Source organism: Gossypium hirsutum, chromosome A07 (assembly GCF_007990345.1).
Source record: "Gossypium hirsutum isolate 1008001.06 chromosome A07, Gossypium_hirsutum_v2.1, whole genome shotgun sequence".
Taxonomy (NCBI): Eukaryota; Viridiplantae; Streptophyta; class Magnoliopsida; order Malvales; family Malvaceae; genus Gossypium; species Gossypium hirsutum.
The window spans coordinates 29,106,122-29,116,783 of NC_053430.1; the positions used below are offsets into that span (position 1 = coordinate 29,106,122).

The 10,662-nt window shown below is 32.6% G+C and overlaps 1 protein-coding gene across 1 annotated transcript; it reads right to left on the reverse strand.

Annotated features, from left to right (window-relative positions):
- Positions 1-7,767: 7,767 nt before the first annotated feature.
- LOC107955835 (pentatricopeptide repeat-containing protein At5g57250, mitochondrial-like) lies at positions 7,768-9,541 on the reverse strand (the record flags this gene model as incomplete). Its single annotated transcript, XM_016891625.1, has 1 exon — positions 7,768-9,541. A coding segment is annotated over one exon (1,443 nt), but the record flags the coding sequence as incomplete, so codon positions are not given.
- Positions 9,542-10,662: the final 1,121 nt, after the last annotated feature.

A 10,662-nucleotide genomic window follows, 5' to 3' on the forward strand; every position in this document is an offset into this window, starting at 1 on the left:
TACTAGATATCTTGTTTATCCTTGTAAAGCTTTATCACAAACAAGTTATGTTTTCACATGTAATGAGACTAAATTTGTAAAGCAAAGAGTCACTGCCACATTAAGAAACCATTCAAAATTTTGGCTCTTTATGAAGTAAGTCACAAAAATGTTTAGTTACAGACAACAATTCAACATATCAAAAAAGTGTGTAGATTGTTTGTTGATAATGGCAAGCCAACAATATTGCAACATGAATTTCACAAATTAAAAGTGGTTGTGTAAAGGATGATAGAACTAAACATATCTCAAAATTCACTCAATTGATAACTTAATAGATCTGTTCATAAAAGCATTGTCAACTTCAATTTTCAAGAAGTATGTACATAATATAAGAATGGTCTTAAAGACATTGAATAATTAATTACAATTGAGTGGAAATCTTTTATAAATATTGTACTTTTTTTTATTAAGTTTTTATATTATTGAGTTTTTCAAAGTTTAATGAGACATATTCATAGTTAATAGCCATCCAAGGAGAATTCATACTATCATTTGAATGTAGTGTATGGCTATATGCCTAGACATTTATAAGATTCATGTATGCTGATGGTATATGGATTATGCAAATTGTTAGAGTTGTGTGACCCAAATTCTAAGAGATTGCTTGCAAGTCAAGTTAAACAAAAAGTATTTATGAGTATAATATATTTAGCATTTATTAGCATAATATATTTGACTTTGATTAGAATTAGGTTTTTTCAACCTATATATAGATGTAGTTGAAACTCTTCTTGTAATCATTCGAATTCGACATAGTGAATTTTCTTCTCCTCTGCCCGTGGTTTTTTCTCGTAAGGATTTTCACGTAAAATCTGTAAGTGTTCTTTTTTATTTTATTTTATTTTTCAGAAATTGGTATCAGAACTTCCGGGTTGTTCATCTCGATCACGGTAATGGCGTCTTTGAAGTATAAAATTCCGCTGTTGGATCACAACACCAGATTTGCAATGTGACAGATTAAGATGCAAGCAGTTCTTGCGCAGATGGATTTGGAAGATGCCCTGCTAGAGATAGATAAGATGCCTTCGACATTAACAGATGAAGAGAAGAAGCGTAAGGATCGAAGGGCGTTAACATAATTACATCTGCATTTGTCCAATGAAATTTTGCAAGATGCGATGAAAGAGAAGTCTGCTACTGTATTATGGAAGAGGCTAGAACAAATATGTATGTCGAAAACTCTGACAAGCAAGTTGCATATGAAGCAACGTCTTTATACTCATTGTTTAGAGGAAGGTGCGTCTGTATACGAACACTTAACAGTGTTTAAAGAAATTCTCTCAAACTTGGAGGCCATGGAGGTTCAGTATGATAAGGAAGATCTAGGGTTAATTCTACTTTATTCATTGCCCCCGTCTTATTCAACCTTTAGAGACAGATTTTATATAACCGTGAGTCTCTCACAGTTGATGAGGTTTATGATTCTTTGACCTTGTATGATAAAATGAAGCATCTTGTGGTAAAACCCGACTCTCAAGGAGAGGGTCTCATTGTTCGTGAGAGACAAGACCAGAATGCTGATGATGATCATAAAAGGACACAGGAACGGAATCTTCACGGTAAATCTAAGGGTAGATCAAAGTCTTCAAACAGAGGTAAAACTTGTAACTTCTGCAAGAAGAAAAGACACATTAAATCTGAGTGCTATAAGCTACAGAACAAGATTAAAAGGGAGGCTGCGAATCAAAAGGGAAAATAACCAGAAAATTCTGGTGAAGTTGATGTTGTAGAAGACTATAGCGATGGTGAACTTCTAGTCGCTTCTGTCAACAATTCTAAAGTGACGAGGAGTGGATACTTGATTCAGGTTTCACCTTCCACATGAATCCCGATCGGGATTGGTTTACAACTTACGAAATAGTGTCTGAAGGTCTTGTTTTGATGGGAAATAATGCTTCGTGTAGAATCGCATGTGTTGGAACAATTAAAGTTAAGATGTTTGATGGAGTTGTCAGAACACTTAGTGATGTACGACATGTTCCAGAATTGAAGAAAAATTTAATTTCGTTGAGTACTCTTGATTCAAAAGGGTACAAATACACAGCTGAAAGTGAGTTTTTAAAGATTTCTAAAGGTTCTCTTGTTGTGATGAGAGGGCTAAGAAAGACTACCAAGTTATATGTTTTGCAAGGTTCTACTGTTACTGGTGATGCAGCTGTCGCTTCTCTTCCTTGTCAGATGATGATATTACTAAACTTTGAGATATGCGCCTAGGGCATATGAGTGAGAATGGAATGGCAGAATTGAGCAAAAGAGGACTTCTTGATGGGCAAGGAATTTGCAAACTGAATTTCTGTGAGCACTGTGTTTTTGGGAAGTAAAAGAGAGTTCGATTCACCAGAGGAATCCATATCATGAAGGGAACATTGGAGTATATTCATTCTGATCTGTAGGGGTCATCCAGAGTGCATTCGAGAGGTGGAGCTAATTATACGCTAACTTTTATTCATGATTTTTTTAGAAAAGTTTGGGCATTCTTTTTGAAGCAGAAAAGCGATGTGTTTTTCGCATTTAAGCCTTGGAAAATTATGATTGAAAAATAGTCGAGAAAACAAATAAAATACCTTCGCACAGACAATGGCTTAGAGTTTTGTTCTGATGAGTTTAATAGACAGTGCAAGTCAGAAGGGATCGTGAGACACTTGATAGTTCGTCATACTCCACAGCAAAATGGCATTGCAGAACGAATGAACAGAACGATCATAGAAAAGGTTTGATGTATGTTGTCAAATTCCAACTTATCGAAGTCGTTTTAGGCAGAAGTAGCCTCTACTGCATGTTTTTTAATCAACCGATCTCCATCTATTGCCATTAAGAAAAAGACTCTACAAGAGGTATGGTCTGTTAATCCTGCTAATTATTCTGACTTAAAGATCTTTGGGTGTCCTATGTATACTCATGTTGAAAATGAAAAATTGGAACCGAGATCCATTAAATGTGTTTTTCTTGGTTATAAAGCCAGTGTAAAAGGGTATAAGTTATGGTTCCTGAAAATAGAAAAGTTGTGATTAGCAGAGATGTTGTTTATTGATGAAACTGCTATGCTACCTAACTTATCTCTTAAAGACTCTTCCAATAAAAAAAATCAAAAGCAGGTGGAGTATCAGATTAATACAGAGTCGACTCCTCAAGCTAGTACAAAAACTAAGAATAGTGTTGCTTCTTCACCACAATACTCTATTGCCAAAAATAGATCTAGAAGAGAAATTAAACCTCCAAAGAAGTATGCCGAGGCTGATCTAGTTGCTTATGCTTTAAATATGCTGAAGATATAGATGCAAACTGAGAGCCATCTAATTATTCTCAGGCAGTTAGCTGTGAAGACTCAGAAAAGTGGATGTTTGCTATGCAAAAGGAGATTAAATCACTCCACAAAAATAGAATATGGAATCTTGTGAAACTTCCTAAAGGTAAAAAGGTTGTTCGTTGTAAATTGGTGTTTAAAAAGAAAGAAAGGACTCCAAGAGTTGAAGAACCCATATATAAAGTAAGGCTTGTTGCAAAGGGTTACAGTTGAATTCCAAGAGTGGATTTCACAGATGTGTTCTTCCAGTTGTGAAGCATAGTTCGATTCGAGCTTTGCTTGGTATTGTGGACATGCATGATTTGGAGCTTAAGCAGTTAGATGTAAAAACTGCATTTTTGCATGGAGAACTTGAGGAGGACATTTACATGCAACAACCAGAGGGTTTTACAGTCTCAGAAAAAGAGGACTATGTTTGCTTGCTGAAAAAGTCCCTTTACGATTTGAAATAGTCACCAAGACAGTGGTACAAGAGGTTTGATTCCTTTATGACTTCTCATGATTTCAAAAGAAGTAGTTTTGATAGTTGTGTTTACTTTAAGAAAAACAGTGATGGTTCTTTCGTGTATCTACTTCTTTATGTTGATGACATGTTGATAGCAGCAAAAGATAAAGGAGAGATAAGAAAGGTCAAAGCCAAACTAAGTGAAGAATTTTAGATGAAAGATTTGGGACCAGCAAAGAAGATACTTGGTATGGAGATTCTCAGAGATAGAAAAGCAAGTAAATTGTTGAAAGATTTAGGACCAGCAAAGAAGATACTTGGTATGGAGATTCTTAGAGATAGAAAAGCAAGTAAATTGTACCTAAGTCAGAAGGGGTATATTGAGAAAGTTCTTTGCAGGTTCAATATGCAGAGTGCTAAGCCTGTTAGTACTCCTTTAGCAGCTCATTTCAGACTTTCATCGGCTTTGTCTCCACAATCAGATAATGAGATTGAGTACTTGTTACATGTTCTATACTCTAGTGCAGTGGGATCTCTCATGTATGCATGGTTTGTTCTCGTCCAGATTTATCATATGCAGTTAGTGCAGTTAGCAGATACATGACGAATCCCCGTAAATAACACTGGCAAATAGTTCAGTGGATTTTAAGATACTTATGAGGTACTACTGATGTCTGTTTACAGTTTGGAAGAATTAGAGATGGAGTCATTGGGTATGTTGATGCCGATTTTGCTGGAGACCTTGATAGAAGAAGATCTCTCACAGGTTATGTATTTACAATCGGAGGTTGTGCAATCAGTTGGAAAGTAACTTTGCAAACTACAGTTGCTTTGTCTACCACTGAAGCTAAGTACGTGGCGATTACTGAAGCTTGTAAAGAAGCTATTTGGTTGAAGGGACTCTTTGGTGAACTCAATTAAGACCTTCAAATTAGTACAGTATTTTATGACAGTTAGAGTGCAATCTTCCTTACAAAAGATCAAATGTTTCATGAGAGAACAAAACACATTGATGTTCGTTATCATTTTGTTTGTGATATTATTGCTCGTGGTAATATTGTTATGAGCAAAATTAGTACTCATGAAAATCTTGCAGATATGATGACTAAGTCACTTCCTATAACCAAGTTTGAGCATTGCTTAGATTTGGTTGGTGTTCATTGTTGAAGTTAAACCCTTAAGGGGTTTTATGGAAGAGGTGAAAAACTTGTTCGTTGAGAATTTATGTTAAGGTGGAGATTGTTAAAGTTGTGTGACCCAAATTCTAAGAGATTGCTTGCAAGTCAAGTTAAACAACATATATCTTCTTTCTAGAAGATTTAGTATTTATAAGTATAATATATTTAGCATTAATTAACATAATATATTTGACTTTGATTAGAATTAGGTTTTTTCAACCTATATATAGATGTAGTTGAAACTCTTCTTGTAATCATTCGAATTCGACATAATAAATTTCTTCTCCTCTGCCCGTAGTTTTTTCCCGTAAGAGTTTCCACGTAAAATCTGTGTGTGTTTTTTTTATTTTATTTTATTTTTCACACAAATTCATGTATATGTAATGGTGCATTACCTTGTTAAATGTACCTCTCCTATGTATTTATAACTAGAAGTTTTATATAATTACATGCTTTAGCCGAAACAAGATAAGAAAACAGCAGCAGTAACTAGTTTCAAAACAACTAGAATTAGCGAGAATTTTTTTTTATTTTAATCTTTTTTCTTTTATTTACAGCATAAGCTATGTTTATTTTCAAATGTATAGTAATTTATAATTCAACTTAATAATAATTAAAAATTTTAATATATTATTTAGTATTTGAGTTTCACACTTTTTTCTAATGTAGTATCTATGTTAATTTTTTTGATATAATGTGATATCTATATTTGAAAAAAGTTATATACTTTTATACTTTAAGGTAACAATGTTAATTTTTTAGTGTTTATTTCGGATTTTAGGATAGATTTAATGAAAGTTAATTGCTAATGAAATTATCTTTGAATTTTTCATGATTTTTTATAGAATAAATTTAGTGTTACTTGTGAATTTTTTAAATTTTGCATTTAATTTGTCAAATACAATTCGTTCAAAGTGTTTTAATTCAGGTTTTAGGATCGATTTGATGAAAGTTAACTACTAATATTATTAATTAATTATGAATTTTCATTAAATTAACTCTAAAACTTAAAGTATCAAAGTGTATAACTTTTGTTAAACACAAGTACCATATTGGATCAGAAAATAACACATCTACTACATTTACAAAATGTATCAAACTTAGATACCAAATTATGTATTAAGCCTAATAAAATAAATAAATAATTAATTAAATTAAAAATTATTAAATTAATAGAATGTAAATTCATCTTTAATTGAGAATTTAATTAATAATAAACCTTACGAAATCTAAAGGAAATAAGTAGATGGACTTTAAACATAAGGCTAAAGTTATTTTTTTTTTAGGGTCAACTATATAGTTAGTTACTCATTTTGTATCCCAATTTTAATAAATTTTTGTTTTAATTACTTATTTAGCTTTTTTAAAAATTAATTTTATTTTTTTAGAATTAACTTTAGATTTTTTAGTAAAAGGGAAAAATCTAAGTTTTATAGAGAATTACTTGAGTTTTTATTAGAAAAACTTGAATTTTGTCAAAAAAATCATTTTTTCTATATTCTTTATTTTCCCTTTGTAGAATTAATTTTATTTTAATAAATTGTTTTTATCTTTCTAATTTCTTTTATTATTTAAAATTAATTTTTAATTTTTTTAGGAAATAGGAAAAAGAAACCTATGTTTCCTTAAGGAAAACCCTGAGATTTTAGAGGAAAAAAATTAAGTTTTTATAGAGAATTAGGTTATGGGGAAAATTTTGGATTCCATTTCTATAATTGAATAATTTAATTTCCTAGAAAATTTTATAGGTTATAGGTTTTTTTTATTACAAAAAGTAAAATTAAATTTAAAAGTAAATGAGTGATAAAATGAAAATTATTAAAGTTAGGTAATTAAAATGAATGTATAATAATATCAAATTAATGAATGATTAAAATATGTATATATTTCCAAAAAAATTATGTATATATTTATTAAAGTTTGTTAACGATAGTGCAAACTTTTTATTTTCAATACTGAAAATAAAAATTGATGAAAGTTTAAGTAAAGAGCGACTTTAATAATGGTAATAAATGCAAATTGATAAAGTCTTTATTAAAATCAATATCTTGATTTGCTGAAACTCTAACAGCACGTTTGGTTCGCTGTATTGAATTAGAGGTGTATTGGATTGGATTAGAGGTGTAATGGAATAGAGGTGTAATAGCAAATCAACTGTTTGGTTGAATGTAATGGAATAGAGGCGTAATAGTAAAACTGTGTTTGGTTGAATGTAATAGAGGTGTAATAGCATAATGGAGAAAACTAAAATGACCAGAATACCCTTAGCATAAATTTGTTTTGGTAAATGATTATTGTTATTGTTATTTAAATTTTAATAAGATTATTTATTATCAAAAATAAATAATTTAATCATATTTAAACATAATTATTATTTAATATATTTTAATTAAAATATATAATTTAATAAAATTCTTAATAATTAGCAGAAATTTGTTTTGGTAAATTATTTTATTTAAATTTTAATAAGATTAATATCAATAATAAATAATTTAATCATATTTAAACATAATTATGGCATTGGGATACACTTAATTGAGAATCCATCAATCGATGATTTCGACACTATCGTTGAACCTCGACCGATTAATCCAAAGGATAATCACATATCCTTCCAGTTATAGCAAAATGAAACCAAGTTGAATCTTTCAGAAACCAAGCAGCACTAACAAGTTTCTGTTTGAAATAGCAGTGTACTGATGTTGGCCTTGTCATGAGGAGGCTGCAAGACATGGGAATGAAGTATGTTACGGCGGTGGTCGAAGACCAAGGGAACAGGGTTGATCAGGTATTCTTTCATGATCCAGATGGTTACATGGTTGAGCTCTGCAACTGTGAGAACATTCCTATCATTCCTCTTTCTTCATGCTCATTCAAGCAAAGGCTAAGCAGTTTCTACAAGTCTGCACCGGCTAAATGCGGATTCATGGAAAACGCCATGATGGAGAGCTTAAGCATGGAAATGTTGAACATTTCATTTTGAATCAGCACAAGGAAAAGAAAAACTGTGAGCAACTTTCATTTTTCTTTTTCTGCTATTATATTCTGCAATTGTTTTCACAAGTCTTACAATGGTGTGCTGTCTTGTTTTTCCTGAACAACTTGTGTATTTCGTAATGGTTATAGCAGTTAATAAGTATGTGAGATTGAGTTGCAATCCTTGTGTAATATATCTATACCCACTGCACCCATTTGAGAAAAAGCTGCCCGGATCAACATCATAGAGATACCCATGTCCAAAATGAAACCTTTCTCACCAAGTTCAATAATCACTTGAATGGCCATATCGACCATTCCCTGTTTGCATAGCCCACTTATTATACAATTATAGCATGCAACAGAAGAAACTAATGACACCCTATACTCATCAAATACTTCAAGTGCCTCCTCTATTCTGCCCACTTTACAGTAGCCATCAATCATTGTGCAATAAGTAATCGAATCTGCATTTAAATCCATTTCCGGCATTGCTTGGTAGAGTGCACGAGCATCTTCAAATGCACCAACCATAAAGAATGCTTTGATAAGTATGTTACATGCAACAACATCCATACAAAGACCAGATTTTTCCAATTTTTCTTTCGTCTTAATAATTCCTTTTATATTCCCTTCTTCGGTATAACCATACAACAGAGTACTGTATGTTATAATATCACCGGCTACTTCTTTGAATACATTATCTGCTTCAGATGTCCTCCCAACCTTACACAAACCATTGATGACTATGTTATAAGTAACAACACTTGGCTTAATCCCTTTCTTCTCCATTCCATCTAACAAATGGAAGACGCAATCAAAATCTCCTTTCCGACAAGCTCCATCAATCAACGTTGCATACATAAACTCATCCACTTCAATCCCCATATCTTGAACTTCCTTGAACAACCTAAATGCCTTCTCGAATTTCCCTTCCTTACAGAAACCTAACATGATTGCCGTATACGTAATCACATTCGGCATCACCCCGTCTTTCAACATCTTCTTCAGAAATCCAACAACCTTCCCAACACTACCTTCCTTCGAAAACCCATCAATAAGGACAGTGTAGCTCACAGTATCAGGGTTTATTCCTCTTTCAACCATCTCTCTATATTTTCTCAAAGCCTCCATTAAACACCCATTTCTAAAATACCCTAAAATCCAACAGCTATAAAGAATAGCATCCAAAGCCAGCCCTTCCTTTTTCATACTATAAACCAACTCACAACCCTCATCAAATTTACCCAACAGATTAAAACTGCTTAAAAGAGCTGTATAAGTAACAACATTAGGCTTTAAAGCTCCTGAATTCATACAATTTTCGAAAAACCGAACTGCAACTTCAGGTTTCCCAATCTTACAAAAACCAACAATCACTGAACTACAAACAAAATTATCAAAAGGGTATCTAACATTATCACCTGTCATCAACTCCAACACCTCAATTGCTCTATCCATATTCCCTTGAGATACAAAACCATGAATCAACGAGCAAAAAGTAAAAGAAGAAGGCAATGTACCAGAATCACTCAAGCAATCCTTTAACAACAAAAGACCCTTCTCTGGGTTGTTTCGGATGACAGCAAAAAGAAATCAAACCCGTTAAAACCAAACCTGTTCTAACACTAAATTCACATTTTTTATCATCACTCATAAACATATATGAATAGAAAGTAAAGCAAAAATTAACAAAAAGATTCAATCAAACGCAGCATAAAATCCAGTAGGAAAAAAAGAGAAAAGAAACTGTAAAAATAAAAATAAAACCCAGTAACATCAAAGCTATCCCAACACTAAATTCACTGTGTTTATAATCACATAAGCAAAATTAACAAAAAAAACAATGAAACAGAGAAGGAAGAAAAAAACGGAGGAAAAAAAAAAGCCAAAGGACTGAATGAAACAGAGGGTTAAAAAAACCCAAAAATAGTAGGAAAATAATTTGAGAATACCTTGATTGAGAGGATCAAAGAAGGGAAATTAGTGGTAGATCCTTCGATGTAATTCAATCCAGATGAAGAGAAAGGACGGCGAAAATGATTAGGGAGAGGGTCGGGTAGGGAGGGAGGGTAAAACAGGGAGATGGGGAGGGAGGCCGGAAGTAATAGCTAATACAGCGAAAAGGGAAGGGATTGGAAAACACGGGAATTTGGGGATTAGGGGCGTAACCGATTACGCGCGTAATACCTATTACAGCGAACCAAACGCCGGAATAGGGGCGTAATGTAATACGCACGTAATCGGGGCGTAATGGATTGGGTAATACGGCGAACCAAACAAAGTGTAAGCAATTAGTGTTGAGCCTGACAAGAGGTACAGGAACACGTGTTGGTTACTGACCAACCTCTCCTGGGGTGTCCCATGGAATCTTTTTTGGATTTTCAATTTTATAGCTTTCAATTTACAGCACATTTCCTTTGGCACTTCTCCTAACTTTACTGGGTTTGTCTTTTTTAATAGAAAAAAACATTGATTTTAAAATTTTAATAAGTTTTTTTAACATCAAAGGCGAAAATAGATGTCGCATATCCCAAGCCAGAATCGTTGGTACAAAAAGTGGGGAAGTTTGCAATAGGGAAACTTTTTTCAGGATTTCCATTATTTAAAATTATGAATCAGCCATCCAATGTATGTACATAAAATTAAATTTATAAGATGGGCCAATCATTTTCAACCATTAGATTCAATTAAAATTTAAAACAGCTTCACAACCT